The following is a 22848-nucleotide window of genomic DNA, read 5'->3' on the forward strand; positions in this document are numbered from 1 at the left end:
TGGACTGTAGACATTTTAATTGGTAATGTTCACCTCAGAGAGAGTAACTTCGCTCTTCCCTTCATTCGACTGCCGTTTTGTTGATTTATTGTAAATTGCATGTAGGAGCAATTGAGCTATAGCAAATAATAGCCCAATTGCATTTGGAATCTGAAACATAAATTTAAGAATTAGGAGATAGTTATATGTAGAGAGAGAGAGAGAGAAATGATAGAGTGTATCATTATGCTTATCTTCATCATTAAAAATTAAATTTTTGGCTAACGCTATTGAAGATTTGTCATCAATATGAATCTTAGTTATTTTTTAATGTGATAAACTTAATTCATTAAACAAGTTTTAAAGTTAAATTGCATGGCAAATGCATGAGGTAGATGTCATTAACTGCACTTTATAAATAGAAATGGTTAAAATTAGAAAAGCTTTTAGGTATAGGAAAAGTTAAGGAGATAAGAAAAGCAATATCTGATAGAAGAGATTACTTTTTTTTTTATTAATCACTATGCTTTATATAAACTTATAGATAATATCACCATTTATACCAGGAGTACTTCCATTAATGTTATACCCATACTATTCAATCTAACGGCTAAAATTAACTCTCTAAATATTTTTTATTTTTTAGTCATGAAAACATTAAATCCTATTTAATTTTTTTTTTTAAGAATTATTCTAGAATAAGCTTTTAATATTTCAAAAGATTATTCTAGAACATAGACTCTGATTAGGAAACTAAAACCTAAAGAACAATGATCCAAATTATGCTTAACTTTTAATAATTAATTATGTGTAAATAAACATTAAAAATTTAGGTGAATAAAACATTATTATTGCTAAATTTATCAATCAGATGGAAATATTACTCATGTCCAATCAGTCAAATAGCTAGATTCTATATTTTAAAGGGACTTTGAGTAATTTAATCTCAAATTCATATATATACACATATATGCTAAATCGACCTTAAACCCAGAAATTGCAATGAAAGAACCATTCATAGAAAATATTCTTACAAAATGGGCTACATTATTTTCAAATTTTTGTTAGCATTTAAATGCAGTTAATTGTACGTGTGAAACATTCATATCTCCTAGACTTGAAAATGATTGGCTCATCAAATATTAGCTCGGGTTATCCAATCTACCATGCATATATGCCATATTAATATTCCTGCAAGTAATACAATTTAGAGCAAATCTGATACAATCCAAGGGCAACAACAACATCAAATCTTTTTCCCACTACGTGAGGTTGGCTACATGTAATCTTTTTCTTTATTGTGTCTTATAAAGAGTCAAATTCTCATTTAAATCTAATTCTGCTATTTTTCAACTTCGACACGAGGAATCCAATTTTTGAGGAATGTCATATTAATATTAGTGTAAATAATACAATTCAAAGCAGATCTGATACAATCCAGGGACCACAATACATCATGTTTTTCCCACTATGTTGAGGTCGGCTAAATGAATCTTTTTTCCTTCATTGTGTCCTATTAAGAGTCAAATTCTCATTAAAATCGAATTTTAAAAAATAATTTCTAATACTTTCTAATCAAGTCTTTTTGGTCTACTTATACACAATACATGTTTTTCCCACTATGTTGAGGTCGACTAAATGAATTTTTTTTCCTTCATTGTGTCCTTTTAAGAGTCAAATTCTCATTAAAATTGAATTTTAAAAAATAATTTCTAATACTTTATAATCAAGTCTTTTTGGTCTACTTATACTTTCTCAATATAGGTCAGATATAATGCATCTACTCTCCTTATCAGATCATCGAAAGACAAACATTTTTTGTGATCAAATCATCTAATGTAACTCTCTCTAATCTTATTTCCTCTAGAGCTACTACAACATTTTCATGAATGCAAAAAATAAAAAATAAAAAATGGAAGTTGACTCATGCAATTACCGTGAGGTTCACGTCAAGATGGATGAGTGAGTAAGTAGTCCAACAAAGCCCATTAAAGAAGTAAGCAATTGAGAGATACAGAGGCATGTACTCCACACTCTTTGTTCTTATCACCCTTTTCTGCAAAACATGGAAAACATGAAGCACGTCACTTGTGCATGAAAACTTTAATGAGACTAATTTTTTAAATGGAACATAAATCTATTATTTAAAATATTAATAATATTATTAATAGGTATTTACAATAAATATTTTTACTAATAATAATTTATTGATTGTATAAAATGAACATGCAGTTGTTCTAACTTACCATAATAGAGAGAGGCGAGGCATACATCATGATGCAGAAAATGATACATAGAATACCAACAATAAGTATTCTTCGCTCATGTGATTTGAAAACAGAAAGGACAATAGCAGCAACGACAGCAATGAAGGTGATGTCTGTGATGAGAAGTAGAAGGGCTTTGATCCGTCTCGACCCGTCCGAGTAGAGGAGATAGATAAAAATATAGATGAGCTCTATCACAATGCCGGCTCCATTAATGGTTATTATTAACGTGCTGTTAGGTTTCACAAAGGGCAAACCATATAATACCCAAAGCATACAGTTGAGCAACGTCGCAACGTAAGGAACTACAGAGAAATGCTCCACAGATTTGTTCTTACATATTCGAAAAAATGTTGGCCTGAAAAATATAATATATGTATTTACAATATTGCATAAATACATGATTATATGTGAAAATATTATGAAAGATATTGTACTGCTTAAGTGGCTCAGTTCATTCTTATATGCAGTCATCAAATCCATCACAAATTAATAGAATCAATACAAGGTGTTCTAATCTTAAATTCTTAATATTGTTAAGAATGAAATGTTATAAAATAATTAAAATAATATGGGTTCGATTTAATATTATTGTGCCCAAAGATATATATCAATATTTTTAATGTTGTAATTAATTATACAAAAAAAAAATTATTTCTAATAATGCCAGAAAAATTAAATAAAAATCTGAGATCTCCCTATAACATTTTATAACAAACCAAACTGCCACTAATATCTAGCATGATAGTTAAAAAGGATTTATATTTTTTTCTTACATTTTAAGATAATAATAAACATGGTTAAATATAATTAAAAATTTGGCCGATAAAAAAATCTAAGAAGTTAAACTATATCTTTATTGTAAAAAATTTAGAGCAGTAATACAACTGGATCAAATTTTTAATGAGATAATATGTATCTTATTAATTTTTATGCAAAGATTTTGATTGTGATAGATTTTTATCATTATTTTTTTTAAAATTTTGTCTACTATAGAAAGCAAATAAAAAACTTGTATAAATAAAACATTGTAAATGTTCAGTATCCGAAGGAGAGATACATATGCTTACATGGGTGATAGAAAGAGGACAAAAGAGATGGCATTGCCGATGATCCCAACGGCGGTGCGTATCTGGTCAGCCGAAACCATTGTTGAAGAAGGATATGAAAGCGTGATTTCTATATGGATGGGAAAGAGATTTAGTTCGTTGTATTGTATGGAAGGTGAAAATAGAGAGGATATATAAATATAATTACATGAGGATGGAGAAGAGTAAGGAGGGTGGATTTAAATAATTAATATGGTTGAGCTTTTCCGTGGCTATCATACCTCTCTCAATATGACCCCTCAATTTATGGATTTAAAAGGCATTGGTCCAAGGAGATTGAAGAGAAAGTGTTTGGTAGGGAGAAATGTGAGGGATGAGATGACTAATTACCAACCACGTAAGATTTTTTGGATGTTCTTTGGAAAGAATTATTACATGTCTTTGTATGTTCTTAAGATTGTTAGCATATTGAAAAATTATTAAACGATAATGTTATTTAACGATTAGCGGTCGATAGAGAGAACACCCCTTAACCATTCTTTACACCAACTGCCTCCTTGTTGATTTATAGTAAATTGCATGCATGAGTGCTAGCAAATAATAGGCCAAGAATTAGCTAAATGAATTGATTGTAATTATAATTTAAAATTTTGAAGTGATTAAATTATTTTTTTAATTAAATAATTCAAGCCAAACTTTAATTTGATTAGTTCGGCTCAATTTTGAATGAACCAAACTTATGCAATTCAGAGATCATGAAAACTTTATTTTCAAAAATGTAAGTTCGCCCATGCAATTACTATGATGTTCATGTAATATGAGTATTAAGCAATGAGATTGACCCAAAAAATCCAAAATACCCTCATGAAAACTTTCAATCAACCAATTTCTTTCCAAAGAAATTATAAAGCTAACAGCATGACCAATTTCAATTGGCCAAATATATTTTTCTAACCTAATTAAGTAAAAAAGCATGATGTTCAACATCAAGCTTATTTTTTGGATGGATTTACGTGAAGACGTGGGTTGGGGGGAAGGCTTGGCGTGGGCGCACGCACTAGAGCAACGAGCGCAAGCTGTCTCAAGTGGGCCAGAGCGTAGGCTTGCAAGCTTGGGTCAAAATTGTTGAAGTACTAACATTTCAGGGAGATTACAAATTACTTAGGACAACAAGATGGCTCAAGACTGGGTAGAGTAGGATTTGGAGTTTATAACCTTATAATTTTTTTTTTACTATTTTTTCTTTTCTTAAGTATGACCACAAATTGTATACAAAACTGAGCAACCATGCACACACACAACGGGAGAGGTTTTTAAAATGAAGAATTTTTTTTTGTCAATCGTACTATACGAGTTTCAATCGTATTGTACGATATGTTCTGCCTCAACGGCTATTTATAAACAAGTCATACTGTACGATGAAGGTCATACTATACGATGTGTTTCTAATTCAAAACACTAGCTGCCAGATTAATTTAAGTAAGTTCTTAATTTGTAAATTTTGAACTGATCGTACTATATGATCCTATCGTACTGTACGATATTTTTAATACTTACTTAAATTAACTCCCATGATTAGTCAGTAAATCAAGGATTAATTTTTGATTAGTTATCATAATATACGACATGGTTCGTACTGTATGAGCAATGAATTTGGTTGTCCTGGACATCGTACCAGATGATCCCTTGATTTTGAACTAATCATACTGTACGAAGTGGTTCGTATCATACGATGTACAGTGATGAGTTTTCATCGTCCCAGCATTCGTCCTGTATGAACAGAAGGATTTTACATGATGTTATATTGTATTGTATGATGTTATTAAAAAATATTGCCTATTCGTAATCCTTCATACCAGGACGAAGGCTGTTTTGAACTGATCGTACTTTATGATATTTGATCGTATTGTACGATCATAATGGCTAAATTGAAATCTTTAGGGTTTCTTGGAGCCTGATTTAAATATCTAAATTTTTATCTTTTGAAATTAATATGTGAGAGGAAAGAGAATGTGGTCTTTGTGAGGGAGGAGTGTGAAGGAGATCACATGGTTGCTCCTAGCTTGCTGCAGGCTGCTACTCCTATGGCCCAACAAAATCTTATGGGAGGCTCTCTAAGGGGCAGAATCTTCTACGTCTGTGTCCTCTAAGGCACTATGCCTTCTCCAAGAGGGAGAAAAACCGAGAGGGTGACATAGCGCTTGGTACTCCGCTATGCCGAGTTGGTGAAAGTGAGGTTTGTAAAGGCTTCTCCACCTTACTGTGGGGGCAAAAGGAGAATTACAATTTAGTAGTGAAAATTTCGGAGTGGAGGACTCCGAGGAGTGAACATAGGTCAAGTGACCGAACCACTATAAATTCTCTAGTGTGATTTTTTCCTTACCGCACTTTATTTACATTTTGTATTTTATTTTCATTAAAATTACTTGGTGAAAATCGTAGTAAAATTCTTTATTGAGCAAGTTAAATTTTCACCACCTATTATTGCAATTGTGTTTTAAGCATTCGCTTTCGTATCAATTAATTTTCTCGTAAAAATTTAAAAACACAAAAACTAAGAACTCCGATTTAGGATTGTCTTTTTAAAAATAGTGTTTTTGAAAACCTTGAAAAAATGATTATGGCTCATTTTAGTAATCATAATACTACAGAGGGTTATTCAATAACTCATCCACCTCTGTTTGACAATATTCCATTTGATTTATAGAAAAATAGAATGTCTACTTTTACAGTCTATAGATTATCGTATGTGAATGTTCGTTCAAGAAGGTTACATTACACCGTTTAAACTTGTGAATGGTGTAAAAACACAAGTACCGTTTAATGAATATAGAAATGAGGATAGGGATTTAGCTCAATTAAATGTGATGTGCTTAAACTGTTTATTTTGTGCATTGAAATTTGATTACTACATGAGAGTATCTACCTGTGCTACTATTAAAAGAGATTTGGGATAGACTGTGCATCACGTATGAAGGAACTAGTGAGGTTAAACGGTCTAGACTTAACATTCTATTGCATGATTATGAACTCTTCGTATAAAACCTAGCAAAATAATATCTAATATATACACTAGGTTCACCCAAACAGTGACATCCTTGCATGCATTAGGTAGAGAAATTTCAAATTCTGAAAAAGATAAAAAGATTCTTAAATGCTTACATAGTTCCTATGATGCTAAAATTACTATAATCACAAAATCTAAAGACTTAAACATTTATTCTATTTATAATATGCTTGGGTCACTCATTGCATATGAGCAAGGAGTGAGTCAAAGGAAAAGTGATGAATGTGAAAAGAAGAGGGAGCGGACGGTGGCATTGAAAGTGAATAACACGAAAAATGAAAGCTCTGCAGCAGAGGAAGAAGATGACATAGCCTTGATAACCTAACAATTCAAGAACTTTTTGAAAAGAAAATAAATGTGTCATCAGACTAACTGGAATAAAGGTAAAAGCTCTAGAACTACTAAAGTTTCATCTGACACGATTTGTTTTGAGTGTAGAAAATTAGGTCGCCTCCGAGCTGATTTCCCCAACTTAAAGAGTCACCCGACTAAGGAAAAAGGCAAGGAGAAAGAAAAATTTAAGAAAGGGAAAATGAAGACATAAAAAGCATTTTGGGCTGACTCTGCCTCGGAATCATCAGAAGAAGAAGCAGAGGAGGAGGTAACAAATTTGTATCTAATGGATAACAATAATCTTGATCAATTGGATCAAGACGAGGTATGTCAACTTTCATATGAAGATTTGCTGGTTATTTCTGAGAAAATTCATGACTCGTACAGGAAGTTAAAGAAAATGTACGCTAGTCTTAATATTGATTTTAGTACTTTACAAACTGAGAATGCTAACTTAGTTAAAGAAAATTCTGATTTATATAGAGATCACATGACCCTGGTTGATGAGTTTGATGCATTAAATAAGTAGCATATTGAATTAACTGATGCACATGAATCCTTGAAAACATCACATATTGAATTAGAAATTAAGTATAAGTGATTAGAGGAACTTGCAGTGGAGATAGATAGCAATGAACATCATTTGAAATTTGAAAACTTACAAACAAATTTTTACAAGTTAAGATAAAGGCTTTGAAAGAGAATAAAAAACCACCTTCACTTAAAGTGTTTTGCAATCCATCACAACAGCATGAATCATTCAAACTTAAGAAGAGGCATTACTACCCATATAGGTTAGTGAACCCATTTCCCGGTGTTAAGTGCTTCTCTTGTGGCATGCTAGGTCACATAGCTTGCACTTGCACGATTCACCGTAGGACACACCTAGTGTGGAGTGTTACAACCCATGACCCCGAGTTTGAGATTTTAATGATGACAAATAATGTCGTCTGAATTATCTATTCACTGAATATTATTTTATTTGCTATTGTCCGTGAGTACTAACATTTCAGGAAGATCACAAGCTACTCAGGATGACAGAAAGACTCAAGGATGGGTAGATTAGGAGAATGAGTCTGACAATGTATTTTGTTATTTATTTTATTTTTATTTTCTTAAGTATGGCCACAAAATACATAAAAGTCTGAGCAACCATGCACACACACAGGGGGAGAGTTTTTTTAAAAGAAAAATTTGGAGATTTTCTTTCTCTGTAGATCGTACTGTACGAAGTTATTTCATACCGTACGATCTGAGCTTGTAGGATGATTCTGTGAATAGATTATACCATACGAATAATATCATACTGTATAATATGTTCAAATCCAAAATCCTAGCTGTCAAATTAACTTAAGTAAGTTTTTCTCCGCCGTTCGTATTGTACAAAGTATTTCGTACTGTACGATTTATTTTAAATACTTACTAAAATTAACCCGTGATTTGTGGAATAATTCAAGGCTTAATTTCAAATTGAATATCGTACTGTACGAACTAGTTCGTACAATACGATGAATAGAGATGAATTCTGATCATCTCGGGGATCATCCTGGATGATCCATTATTTTTGCCTCATCATATAGTACGATGTAAATTGTATTATATGTTGAACAGAGATGACTCTTGATCGTCCCAGAATTCATCCTAGATGATGCCTTGATTTTGACCATTCGTACTATACGATATGTATCGTACAATACGATGAACAGAGAAGACATTTGATCGTCCTAGCTATCATCCTGTACAATCAGTAATATTGAGGATCATACCGTACACTTCATCATCGTAATGTACGATATATTTTGAATTGTTCGTACATCTTCGTACCCAGGATGAAGCTTGGTATACATACCATACTGTACGATTAGAAATCATACGGTACGATAGTAATGGCTACTTTAAAATTTCAGGGATTTTGGAGCCCGTTTTAAGGTGTCAAAATAGTTATATTTTTGAGTGTGTGAATCAGAGAGGAGAACGTGGTTAGAGAGGGATTCGAAGGGAGAGAGCTCTTGAGAAGTTCTTTAGGGTTTGAGAGAGGAGGGAGAAGGTGAGCGTTGTAAGGGAGAAGAGGTGTGAGGGAGATCACACGGTTGCTCCAAACTTGCTGCATCTTGCTCCTCCTGTGGCCCTAGAAGAATTTATGAGAGGATCTCAGAGGGGAAGGCTCTTATGCATCCGTGACCTTGAGGTACTTTGCCTTCTCTAGGATGGAGAAAACGAGAAGGTTCTCTGCCGTCGCCAGGAAGGTGAAAACAGAATTTGGCGCTCCGCCACGCCGGGTTGGTGAAAGGGAGTATTGTAAGGGCTTCTCCGCCTTGCCAAGGGGGGGAAAAGGTGAGCTATTGCTTGTAGTGAAATTCCCAGAGTAGAGGACTCCGGGGAGTGGACTTAGGTCATGGTTTGACCAAACCACTATAAAAATTCGGTGTGCTTTTTTCCTTATCATTTTTATTCTCGCGTGCATTTTTCATTTTCAATATATTTGCTTGGTGAAATATTGTGATTGAACAGGATTCCATTGTTGTACTTTATTTTCATTTTAAAACCTTAAAAAATATCAAAAATATTAGAACTCCTATTTAGGTTTTATTTATTGCTATAAATCTTTCACAATTCACCCCCCCTCTTGTCCATCTAGTAATTTTAATTAGTATCAGAGCCTGTTTTTCAAAAATAGTGTTTTAGAAAACCTTGAAAAAAAAATGATCATGTCTCATTTTGGTAATCGTAATACTGCGGAGGGTTATTCAATAACCCGTCCACCTCTTTTTGATAACATTCTGTTTGATTTTTGAAAAATTAGAATGTCTATTTTTTTACAGTCTATTGATTACCACATGCGGATGTTAGTGAATGATGGATATGTTACACCTTTTAAAACTGTCAATGTATTGAAAACTCCTGTACCTTTTAATGAATGGAGCAATGAGGATAGAGATTTAGCCCAACTTAATGCTAAGTGTTTAAATTACTTTTTCTGTGCATTAAAGTCTGGGGATTTTATGATAGTTTCTACCTGTGCCACTGGTAAGGAGATTTGTGATAGACTGTGCATTACATACGAAGGAACAAGTGAAGTTAAATAGTATAGGCTTAACATTTTATTACATGATTATGAAGTCTTTCGTATGAAACCTAGCGAAACAATATCTGACATGTACACTAGGTTCACCCAAATCATGACATCCTTGCATGCATTAGGTAGAGAGATTTCAAATTTTGAGGATGTTAATAAAATTCTTAAATGCTTACCTAGTTCTTATGATGCAAAGATAATTGCTATCACTAAATCTAAAGACCTTAACATTTTTTCTATTGATAATCTCCTTGGGTCACTCATTGCATTTGAGCAAGGAGTGAGTCAAAGACAAAGTGATGCAGGTGAAAAAAAAAGGAGCAAACGGTGGAATTAAAAGCAAATAACTCAGAAAGTGACAGCTCTGCAGGGGTGGAAGAAGATGATATAGCACTAATGACCCGACAGTTCAAGAACTTCTTAAAGAGAAAATAAAAGCGTCATCAGAATGGCTGAAATAAAGGTAAAAGCTCGAAGTCTAATAAAGTTTCATCTGATACAATCTGCTTTGAGTGCAGGAAGCCAGGTCACCTTCGAGCCCTGAGGCCACTTAGGGCTTACCTCTTATAATGTGCTAGCTTTGTTTCCTCAAAGTATGGTGAGTACTACTTTGGTTATGTGGATGGCTTACGTTGGGAATAGCTCATTTCCTTGGCTCTTAATAGGTGCTTTCTTCCTTGCCTTTGATGTTTAGCTAGGATGAACTCCTCTAACTTTCCACCTTAATGAGTCCTTCCACTTGGAAGGCATAATACTTGAACGAATCCTTTGCATGGGCTCTTGATTTTATTTTCGTAAGGTTTAAGAAGAAGCTTTTTGTCTTAGATGTCCTCCACTAGGTTTCCCATTGACACTTAGTGAGGATGACCTCTGAATATTAGTGTATTGACTATGATCTCTCTTCTAAGTGTTGGCGAGTAACAAGTATTGACTCTTCTACTTGCATGCTGTGAACTCACAATCCTTAATGGCGCCCTCTAGTGAAAGGAATAAATCTATGTAAGGTGTGGCCTCCTCTTTATCTAGTGTACTCTGGGGTAACTATTGTCACATGAGTGACTTACTCTATTATGCTTTTTGATACGATGAACATCTCCTTTAAGTGCTCTTAACTAGGAAATTATCCATATATACTTCAATGTTCCTCCCCTTTTGATCCTTAAAAACTTTATTCATCATTCTCTGGTATGTCACCCTCTAGTTATTCGAACCAAAAGGCATGACCTTATAGTAATACAATCCTTCTGTAATGATAAATGAGAAATTCTCTTATTTAAATCACAATGAATGGATAACATTTAAGGAATTTCAAATAATAATAAATCTTAGGAAAAAAATTAATTATAATGGTAGGTGCTTGAACATCATTAGATTTTCTTTGATATTAGTGTTGTATATGAATAACTTATATTATATATTGGATTCAGAATTTTCATATTGTATGCTCATGATCGAACACTATGAGTCAACCAGCATATAAATCCTTAGCAACTGGTAGCCATCCTTAAGGGATGCCAAGTTAAGGCTCGTGAAGTCAACACACGTCCTCCACTTACCATTGTCTTTCTACACCATCACCATATTTGAGATCTAGTATGGGTATTAAACTTCCTTCATAATTCAACATCCAAGTGTTTTTATGCTTCCTCCTTTATGGGCTTGATGATTATGATTGTTATCTTCATGATTTTTTGCTTGATAAACCAAGTTCCCCTTCTCATGTTCAACTGATGGTAAGAGGCCTACTCATTGATCCCATGCAAATCTATGACCATTCATAATAAAATTCTTGAGTGTGATAGGATAAAAAGTGTTAATTTCAAATCATATCTATTGTGATATTTGTCCTTTTAATTCTTTTATTTTTGTGCAAGAAATATGTTAAAATCATAAAATTGAACTAGTGTTGTAGCACCATACAGTCAGCACTATAGCTCCATATCTTTCCCCATTGTCGTAGTGCCACCACTTTAGCAACACAAATAGAGATGCCTCAAAATAATTGTTGGAGAGATTAGCACCGAGGCGCTATCCAGGAAGCATTGTAATGCTGGATCAAGCATTGCAGCACCAAATTGCCCAACTCCATAGTGGGAGATAGTTAGGCCAGTGAAGCGATGTGATGAATGGTGAACTGACATGCTAGTTTAGTAGCACCGTAGAGCCACCAAGTTAGTGTCGCAATGCTAGTTTAGTTATTTTATAAAAGTTAAGAGTAGCCTCAGTGTTCATGTAAAGAGGTTGGCACTTCAAGGAGACGTGTGTGTGACAGAGTGAGTGTGAAAGACTATTCTAAAGGGAAATTGGCTCTTATGTATTTATTTGGAGTCTTGTATTGATGTAGATCAAAGTGGAGGAGTGAAAATGAGTTTGTACTTTGGATTTGGGTCACTTATAACCTTTCTTCTATCTTTTGTATTTTCATTATTGTTTACTGTCATAAGCAATATCTTGTTTTGATTGGCCAACTCAAACCACACCATGTCCTGTATCACAACACACTACCAGAAAATTACAGCCCAACCCTCTAACATCTATGTCCAAAGGAGGTCTCCTATATACTAACCAAATAATATTTTGATGCCACTTTTCAAACAGGAAGAGGAAGGTCGTTTTGTTGATGAAAAGCATAGTCTTTCAGTTCTTAAAATTTCAGGATGTTACAATCTAGACTTTCTGAACATCAATTCCGACAGTTTGTCAACGCTATGGCTTTCAAACTTTTAATACATATCTAAAATGGTATCTATTGGGCATATTAATGATCATGTCTAGATAGCATGTTGACTTGCCTTTTCATATACTAACCAAATAATATTTTTTTCATAGGTTTTACACTACCCAAATCTTAAAGATCTTTCTTTAAGTTTCATTCAGAAAATAAATTATCCAACTAATATGGTTAACATGATGGATTCTCATGGGCGTGGGTGTCCAAGTTTAAGAAACATTAATATTGCATCAGCCGTTCTTTTCAATGATGCTGTACGTGCTTTGTCAGATGCAAATATTAGGTATGGGTTCACTCATGTTCAGTTTAGCTTGTTCTTTCAATAATTTTCTTGAATTAATGTGAATTCAATCTCATCTATGCTTAAACATTGTAAATATAAGTGATCAATACTTGTGAAACTGACATGATAGTAGCAATCAATATTGTGACGTTCTATGCTTAATACACCAAATTACTTCAAATCTTAGTTCCAGAGATGGCCCAAACTTTGCTCTAAAATTCCTACACTTTAACACTATTGCAAAACTTTTTGACATTGTTTTCGTAAAACCTTGAAATTCATTCAAAATTTGCTCTAAAAATTTTGGTCTTCAGCAAAATTAATGAACATAGGATCTATTCACTTAAGATCCAAAGCCATTTTAGGCTTTGTTTTGAAAATTTCTAGCTTTAGTGTTTTGTACGTTAGACCAACTTGGAGCTAAGTTTACATGTTCTGAAATCTTTAGAACCATCCCAAGGCTGTACTTCAGCTCCATTGATTTAAGGGGCTGTTAGGTATGTAGAATTAGGAGGGTAAAGTAATTTATTTACGTCCATTTCATAAATTAGATCGCTTGGTTAGTTTTGAGCGGAACTCAAGTAATTCATCCAAAGCATTAGTGGTGTATTGAAACAGGCCGTTCGTGCCACTTCAAAACCCGCTCGAATTGAGCATGTTAGAAATCCTCGCGCGAAATAATGAGAAGAGCGCGAAATCCAGATCCATCCGCAGGCAGCGTGGTGTATTGCAAAGCCAACGTGACCAAATCCTCGGCCAAATCGGCCTCCCCGTCTTCATGAGCCTCTTCACCTTCATCGGCCTCGCTGTCACCTCCTCATCCCAACTCCTCCTCGACCAGATCATCTCCGACCCGATCCACCTCCTTGATTTAATGGGCGGCGGCCCAATCACCAAACTCGTCACAAACGGTTTCAATGTGGGTGAAGTTCGAATCAGCTTAATGAACTTTTTGCTACTTTGAATCTTTTTAAGATAAAGTAAACTGTTTTTGTTTTGATGATGGCATTCATGCTCTTCATTTTTTTTCTTTGGAAGAAATCTGTTCAGAGTTTTTATAGTTGCATCTTGTGTTGGAGTTATATAGTTATGTATTTCTGCGGATGATAAATGATTCCTAGCTGAAATCTGTAACAGAAACAGAGCTTTTATGTAAGGCATTAACTGTGTGTGTGTGTGTTTTGATTTCAATGGCATCGGCTTTTATGAGCTAAAATAGAAAACAATATTCAAGAATCTCCTGAACTTTCTGTTACAGGTAATATTTTTATCTGTTCAATTTCTAAAATCTTTCAGTGATCCACTTTTTCCTGAAAGTGTCCCACCTCTGTTCTTCGTAGTGAGAATTCTTGAGATCATGATTGAACAGGAATTATACAAATATAACTTTGAAATGATTTGGATTCAGAATTTTGTAAAGCACGTACATCAGATCCTAATTTAAAAGATCTCTTTCAGACAGTTGTGGGTCAACATCAGTTCTAGTTTTTATTCTCAGATATTCTTTGATTTGCCAGCAATGGATGTGCGAACAAGACATTATGCATGGAAAAGCTTTCACTGGTACTCCCTGAAAAACCACCACTCTTGCCACGACAGTTTGCTCGCTGTGCAGTTTAGGGTAATTCTAGTGATCTTCTGAAACCTTTTTTATTCTATTTTTTAAAGAAAAAATACCTTGCAAGTCTTTTATTTCATCTCTGAGGACATGAAATGGATATTTCCTTTTGCAGTTGACAGTATGTGATGCTCTGAACTCCTCATTAGACGAGGAGATGGCAGCTGATCCAAAAGTCTTCATAATGGGTGAGGAGGTTATATATTTTTTTTAAATGAAGTGGCTAACCTTGCATCTCATTTCTTTTCACTTTTGTAATGGTTTTATTTCCCGGTTTAGGCTGGAGAATATCAAGGAGCTAACAAGGTCCTCTGGAATGAGTATTAATATGATGGAACAATTTCAGGTAGAATTAAATTTGCCATAGCCGAATTATCACTTAATGGACTCTGGAATGAGTATCCGTAATTCTAGTTGGCGATGATCAGCATTCCCAAGATAGCATGATTGACATTGATGAAGAGGCTTTAGAATGTAGAAAGCCAAATTCTATGCATAAGAAGCTGTTAATCAAACATGAATGGTTGTTCATTAAGTTGCAACCAGAGTTAAAAAATGTGGGAATAAGGTGGCAACTTTTAGGAACGATATTTCAGAGATTATATTTTGTATTTTTAATTGATGAATGTATTTTTAAAAGTATATAAATGAATATAATTTTCATTTCTTCTAGTTAATTCTTATTTACTATATTGAAGAATGAATATTTTTTTATTCAGAAATTATTATTTTTGTTACCTCAATGTTATAAAATTAGTGTTTTTTGTTTAATATGTATTTTATGTCTAATTAATTAGAAGTAATTAGATATGATAATATCAAGGAGTGATTGATTAATCTTAAATCTTTTAGTAAATGTATAATAATTGAATAATAAATAAATTTTACTAAATATGACCAAAATTGATATGCATTAATAATCACATTTCATGAAATTAAAAGGGCTTGTGATTTACTTGGTTGCTCTTTTTTGTGACCAATTTTTATTTTGGTTGCTATTAACAAATGTGATAAATAAAATTAATAATTAAAATATTAAATAGCATCCAAATAATTAATCATTAGGGTCAAAAAAAAAATGGTCGCTAAAATGGTACATTTTAGCGACCAATACTAATTAGTGGTCGCTAATTTAGCAACAAAAAAAAAATTTTGGTTGCTAAAAGCCTCAGCGCGAGGCTACTGCGACAAATCAGCGACCTAAATATTTTTTGTAGCTATTTGCTTTAGCGGCCAAATTAACATTTTTATCTACCAATTTTGTTGGTCGCTAATTACATATTTTCTTGTAGTGATTTACCTTCTACAATTGAAGCTTTTTTATATTTAATTTGCATAACCTACTTTAAATCATATGGCAAGATAAATAGAGTAAAATTCAAGCTCCCTGTGGGAATGATATTCTTCTCACCACTTTATTACTGACATGACACATGTACTTGCATAGAACAAGGTTCATACCTTAGTAAATTAAATAATATTTAGATGAACAAGTGGTGTGTATAAGTAAAAGTGAAGTTTGTCTAGTTATTAGCATCGTTACCATGGAACATTGGAATTAATTATCCTATTTTGCATTTTATATTGATGAATAAACTGATAATTTAATCTAATTTTAATTTTATTTTACCTGCTTAGTGTTGCCTTGCTTATTATTAATTGTTACTATTTAGTGCTTTATGTATTTTCTATTATATTGCTTACTGTTGTATGCATAGTAATAAATAACTAGTAGAAATCTTATTAGACATTAAATTTGAGAAGACCCTTCAAAAATTAGAAAATTTTAAAATTACAAAAAAACTTGAAATGACCGAGCAAATCCAGAAAATGATCAACCTGGATCACTTATAGAATATGCTAACACTATGGTTGAAGGCATTCATCAAAGCATAAATAGACCTAGCATTCATGTTAATAATTTTGAATTGAAATCTATAACAATTCAAATGGCACAAAACTCTTAGTTTGGGAGAACTCCAATAAAAGATCATAATTGGCATATAGATGGTTATCTTAAAATATATACAATGGTGTTCATGATGATGTTGTTAGACTTATGTTGCCTCCTTTCTCACTTAGGAATAATGCTAAGATGTGGTTAAATTAATTCCCATATAATTAATTATAACTTGGAATAGCATGTTCACAAATTTTTAGCTAAATATTTTCCCTTATCTAAAATTGCTAAGCTTAGAAATAATATCATCTCATTTACCCAGTCAAATGATGAATCTATTTATGAGTCATGGGAGAGATTTAAAGAACTCCTTAAGAAATGTCATCACCATGCCCTCCCTTATTGGCCAATCATTCAAAACTTTTATAATGACCTTATAGGTTCTCTTAGATCAATCATTGATGCTACCACAGGACGTACCTGATGTCAAAGCCCTTTGATGAGGCATATACTTTGACTAAGAAGATGATAACAACAAATTTTCAATGGCTAACAAAATCTTGGGAAGGTAGCTAGTGTTTATGAATCAAATGCTCTATCAATTTTAACTACACAAGTAGCTACCATATTTAGAAAATTATATAATCTTGGAATCAATTCATCTTTGATTGTAAAAGAGAATATCTTTAGATCCTCTAACGACCCAAATGTTTAATGAGTAGAATCCCTTAGTGCCATTAATAATAGAACTAATAACCTTTTTAAACCCCTTATAATCTTGGTTGGAGAAATCATCCCAATTTTAAGTGGAGTAATAATCAAAATGGTAATAATAATTAGAGCTCTAACTAACCACATCAAGTAGAAAATCGAAACCACCCACTTCAAAATTTCATAAACCCACATAGTAATCCCCTTTGATTTCATTTAAATAGTGAACCTAAGGATAGGAAGTCTTTATTAGAAGAATTAGTTTTGCAAATGGGCATGCAATTGCAAAGTTAGGTTGCTACCATTAGAAATGTTGAAAATTAATTAGGATAGTTAGCTGGATCTTTAACCAATAGACCCTTTGAAATCTTATCTAGTAAAACATAAGTAAATCCTAAAAGAAAAGAGCAAGGAACAATACAAAGCTAGACAACTGAGTGGAAAAGAACTAGAGAAAGCAGTTAATATGAAAGAGAAACCAAATAATGACATTATTGAGGAAACCATATTAGACCTTGTTAATAGTGAAGAGTCATCTCAACCTACTATAAAAATAGATAAACTAATTAGAAATATAGTTGAGAGACCACTACCATTTTTTTCTCAGAGATTGCTAAAATAAAACTTTGATAGTTAGTTTTCTAGATTTTTATAGATCTTTTAAAAGTTGATTATTAGCATACCTTTTGCTCCAATTCTAGAAATCCTTTGGATTTATACTAACTCATAATATTAAAAATATTTCATTAACAATTACTACCATTAATATTATTAATAATAGTTATAATAATTTTATTATATTTCATTAGAATATTTAAAAATAAAAAATATATCAAAAAGATAATAAGTTAAATACGTTGACTTGGGTTAAACATGACACATTGAGTTTGCCTTTTATGAAATATTTAAATAAATGATAACAAAATTTTCTCTTAAATTTTAAAATGTTTGAAATATTTAAAAGGTAATACTAAATAAAGTAATTATATATAAGAAAATGAGAAAAGTTATGCTCATAATATTACGAGGTGGTCAATAAATTTGTATTTAGCATATTGATTAGTTTTAAAGTATGATTATATAGTATTAATTAAATTTAAGTGATAATAATAATATTATTTAATAATTGTTATTTAATCTCATAATTAGTGTATAGCTTATGAAAGGAGGGCAGTAAATGTTACATTAAAGGATACATGCATGGAATTCATAATAGCTAGCTCAATGACAAGAGTGCACATAAGATGAAAATAATTTGAGTGTCAAAGAAGAGAGAGAAAAATCAAGGCTACAATTATATTTTGGCGAGTTTACTAAGATGATTTTTTAAGATTTATAGTATGTCATTCTCTTATTTTACAATTCAATAGATTTCCTTAATGTATAATGTTTTCAAAGATGATATGTGATGGAAAATGAATTCTTATGTGAAGTTATGCATGTTTTTATAACTTATTCTTTGATGATGAAAGCATTTTTTTTTATTGAACTAGTTATGATTCATACATAAAATTTTCTATTATATATTCATAAAATATCCACACCTTATTAAAATCTTGATTTAATTCACATAACATTTTATAACTACAAGGATATAACTTTGAATATTGGATAATCAATTCATAATTTATGATACAAAAATATAAGTTAATTTGCTATATTGTATAAATATCTTGTGTAAAGTAGAAACCCCTTCTAACTAGAAAATTTATAGACTTCTATCATGGTTGTGCTAGAATTTCAAGCATATCTCACAATATTTAGAAATAAATACAAAATACTTCAGATGTGACAATTCATTTAGACTTATATACTTTTTAACAGAAACAACATGCAAATCATGCTTATGTCACGACTTAATATTTTATATAATAATGATATTAGCAAGATGAATACATGCAATTCCTATTGATGTTAGTATGACAATCTTTGTTATGATAGGGAAGAACCACCATGCAACTGCGATTATAATAATCAAATATGACATAATATAATTATTAGTTATATGATATAAATGATCCACATATATTTAAGATAGCCAATATAATTATTATTTATATTTTCTATAGTTTTGAAGCCATTACAAATGTCACGCCCTGGGATCTAAAGTGAAAGAATTTCTTTTCTTTTCCCGTTATTTTTTCAACTTATTATATTCATTTTTCTTTCAGTTATCAACCAATAATCATTTAATTACAACCGAATTAATTTTGACATTTAGAGTTGATTAATTGTATTAAAGAAAATAAATAGAAGCTGAAAAAATATCATCACATATTTATAGTCAATATTTACATTCTATAACGAGTACAATATAATATTTATAATAATCACTGCATACTACATAAGAATACATCTAACCAAATAACTTCAAATAAATCAAAATATCATCACCACTAAGCCTCAAACTGCAGGTCCTTTATCTTTACCTGAAATTATGTAAAATCATATAATTAGCATAAAAGCCCAACAAATAATTGAAATTAATGCAAGATCAAATAGAAATAGTAAGCTACAAAATAATTTAAGTCAATGCATCAATATATGCTATATGTAGCGGTCAACTGTGTTAATTTATCAATTCTATTACAAATCACATCTTGTTTTGTCTGTCAATCAACCAGTAATTCTATTTTTATATTTCAATTAGTCTTATTCAATAAGTTAATCTTATCATTCATTAAATTATCTTAAATATTTAATTATCTATAAAGTAATTGTATCAATATATTTATTATATAATGTATACATAATATTTTTATCATTTATCAAATATTCATATAATGATATTTAGATCTGGCTCATGCTTTTATGACTCTCGATCAGTCACCCCTTATGTCTCCCAACCAATAAACTCCTTAGAACTCTCAATCAATGAATCACATGGATCAATCGCTTTGACTTCTTTTAACTCCCAATCAGTCTCCAACTTCTTATGACTCCCATTAGTGAATCAATGTATCTTGAGTGTATCACATAGGGTTATCACATCATGTGTGTTCGGTATTAGTCAATACATCATTTCTATTAAATTAATATTAGTTCAAAACATTATTTCAATACATTTTCATCACATCAATTGTATCAGACCAAATCACATTTCAATAATTTCATATCAGATCATAATACATAACTTTTCAAACCATTTTTAATATACCTTTTTACTACCCATTTTCTAAAGAAATTCTTATACACTTATTTAACCAATGAAAATACAATAAAATTCTATCAAATCATTTAGCATGATCAAATCTATAACCTATTAAAAGCTACACATTGAAAGCTTACAAAATCAAGAGAAAATGTATTTTTGATAGATCTAGTAAGGATAAAATTTATAAAAATTAAAATCATCTAAAACAAAAGTAAGAGAATAGTCACTTTTATTATATAAATTTTTTTATAATAGAAGTGATGGACAAAAAGCCTTGGAGAGTTTCCTCTCTCTTCTTCTATCTCCTCTCCCTCTCCCTCTCCCTCTCCCTTCTCCCTTTGCTTCCTTAGCAAGCCACATGAGAATGAGGGAAAGGTGGTGGCACGAGAGGGCTTTTAGTGCTAGGATTTGATTAAAAAATATATAGAAATATTGTCCGTGGCTAGTGTTGCATCACCCCGACCCAACGACGCATGTTGAATTTAGAATTAATGTATAACATAGGCTTCAATGCCGCGATGGTGATTTTTGGTGCCATTGCGCTCAAAGGCTAATGCCTCAATGCTCACAATTTTAGTGTCACAATGCTCTAATTTAAATAGGAATCCAAACATTTCATTTTAAAATATGTTTTCATATTTTGGATTGTTATAAAGGTTTATTTAGTTGAAAGTATTCAATTTACCTGCATTTTAAACACTTTATGTTACATTTGAATAAAAAGAAATGTAATAAATTTTTAAGGAATTTGAAAAATGCAAAATCTCATATTTTCTGTGTTTGTAAATTGTTTAAATAGCCAGATTTCAAATGCTTCATTCATTGTTCATTTTCACCTCCACACCTATTGCCCCTCGTCAGTGTCCCTCATGCATCATCAAATAAATTCAAAATATTTTGATATATTTCTTTATTCATCAATTAAAAAAGTCATGCATTTTACTTTATAGTTTTAGAGGAATTTAAATACATGCCAATTTTTTTTTTTTATATATTTACATATGTAACTTCTGAAATTTTATATTTAATTATATATCATTCTAGTATCTAAATTTCATCAATAAATCAAAGTGAGTATTTTATTTTAAATAAGTTAGTATTAATGATATTTTAATGTAACTTAAAATTTTAAATATTATATAAATAAATATATATAAGTTTTTTGGTATGTAAATCCTTCATAAATTTGCATTGAATATTTAAAAAAGATCTAAATGTTCTTACAAAATGACTAATTTTACATATATTTAAAATGTCAAAGGATTAAATTAATATTTTTATATAAAAGAAGACTATTTTGATCATTTGGAAAAAAAGAATCAATTCCATCGTTTATTCAATTTTTTTTTTAGACATTTAGACCAATTAAATCAAACTCATACATATATCACATATGCAAGACTCAAATCCAATACATCTTTGTTGATAGTCAAAACTCCCAACCAATAGAATAAGGTGAGCTGTGTCATCTAACAACCCCTAAATCATTTTTGGGCTAGGCCAAAATTAGAGTTGAAGTAATACATGAGCTTCTCTTCAAATAATGATAAATTGTTGTGTAGAGTCCGGACGGAAAGAACCATTCGAACTGTAAGTATACACATATTATGTACATGTGTACACAGTGTTTTGTCACATATATGCACACACACTATAAAACTAAAGTAGACTGCAAAAAAGTAAACAAAGAAGAAGAATAATAGAGAGTGAAGTAGAGAAATGGAAATTCATTTCTGTTGATTTATGTATTCAACGCTTACAACCTTACTGCAGCTTTATGTATTTATACAAGAATGTGTGTTAAGCTTTACAGGTGTAATGCTATTATTGGTTGAGTTTGTTATGGTTAGGAGGCATTTATGATTGCTGCACATGGGTCTGTTGAGCTATAGTGGAGGAGGATACTCTTACGCCCCCTCAAACTAATGGTAAAGGCTGAATGGTTAGTTTGGTTCAAAGTAGATGATAGCATGGTGAGGGTAGTGGTTTAGTGAGAATGTCTACAATTTAATCAACAGTGTTGATGGCACTAACCGAAGCTCTTTGGACTGAATGTGATCATGAATGAAGTTAAAATCCACGTCTATGTCTTTGGTATGAGCATGGAACACTAGATTGTTTGCCAAAGCGATTGCATAGGTATTATCATAATATATGTCTATCACTTGAGCTTGTGGAAGGTTAAATCTGAGAGAAGACGACAGATCCAAATTATGTTTGCTGTAACTACTGCCAAGGATAGAATATTCCTCCTCGATGGAGGAGCGAGCTACGATTTGTTGCCTCTTGATTATCCAAGAGATGATGGTGTCACCTAGGAAATAACAGTAGCCTAAGGTGGAGCTTTTGGTGTTAAGATCGGTAGCCCAATCAGCATCAGAGTAGGCTGTTAGGTAGAGAGAGGAAGGTGATATGGGTAGGCCAAAGTGTAAGGTTACTTTGATGTAGCGAAGTAGACAATTCTATAGATGATAGTGGGTGGGTGATGGAGAATGCATATGTTGGCATAAGGTATTAACAACAAAAAATATGTTAGGTCAGGTGATTGTTAGATATTGGAGATATCCTATAAGGTGACGGTAGGTGGTTTGGTTGTGGAAGAAGAGATAACACGGAGGATCAAGATGTGGTTTGGTGGTAGATGTAATGCCCCAAAATCTAAATTGGAAGAATTTTCTTT

General features: G+C 31.9%; 1 protein-coding gene and 1 non-coding gene across 2 annotated transcripts; both read right to left on the reverse strand.

Annotated features, from left to right (window-relative positions):
• Nucleotides 1–3396, reverse strand: LOC110112776 (bidirectional sugar transporter SWEET4-like). Its single transcript, XM_020845097.2, has 4 exons — nt 3317–3396; nt 2226–2604; nt 1916–2035; nt 1–150 (listed from the first exon to the last, which is right to left on the reverse strand). Exons 1-4 carry the CDS (start codon nt 3394–3396, stop codon nt 16–18), a joined length of 714 nt encoding a protein of 237 aa, XP_020700756.1. The 3' UTR covers nt 1–15.
• A 13196-nt stretch (nt 3397–16592) lies between these two features.
• On the reverse strand, nt 16593–16699 carry LOC114581092. The gene has a single exon (XR_003702896.1). It is a non-coding gene; the product is annotated as a small nucleolar RNA R71 (small nucleolar RNA).
• Nucleotides 16700–22848: the final 6149 nt, after the last annotated feature.

This window comes from Dendrobium catenatum, unplaced genomic scaffold, assembly GCF_001605985.2.
Source record: "Dendrobium catenatum unplaced genomic scaffold, ASM160598v2 fragScaff_scaffold_1497, whole genome shotgun sequence".
NCBI lineage: Eukaryota > Viridiplantae > Streptophyta > Magnoliopsida > Asparagales > Orchidaceae > Dendrobium > Dendrobium catenatum.

What these genes read in the sequence shown, in the direction of transcription:
- LOC110112776 (XM_020845097.2), bottom strand. Translation starts at nt 3,396, where the DNA reads ATGGTTTCGGCTGACCAGATACGCACCGCCGTTGGGATCATCGGCAAT. An exon ending in CCTCGCCTCTCTCTATTATG is followed by an intron (nt 2,036 to 2,225) that starts GTAAGTTAGAAC and finishes CATGTTTTGCAG; the next exon opens with AAAAGGGTGATAAGAACAAA. An exon ending in ATCTTGACGTGAACCTCACG is followed by an intron (nt 151 to 1,915) that starts GTAATTGCATGA and finishes TTTATGTTTCAG; the next exon opens with ATTCCAAATGCAATTGGGCT.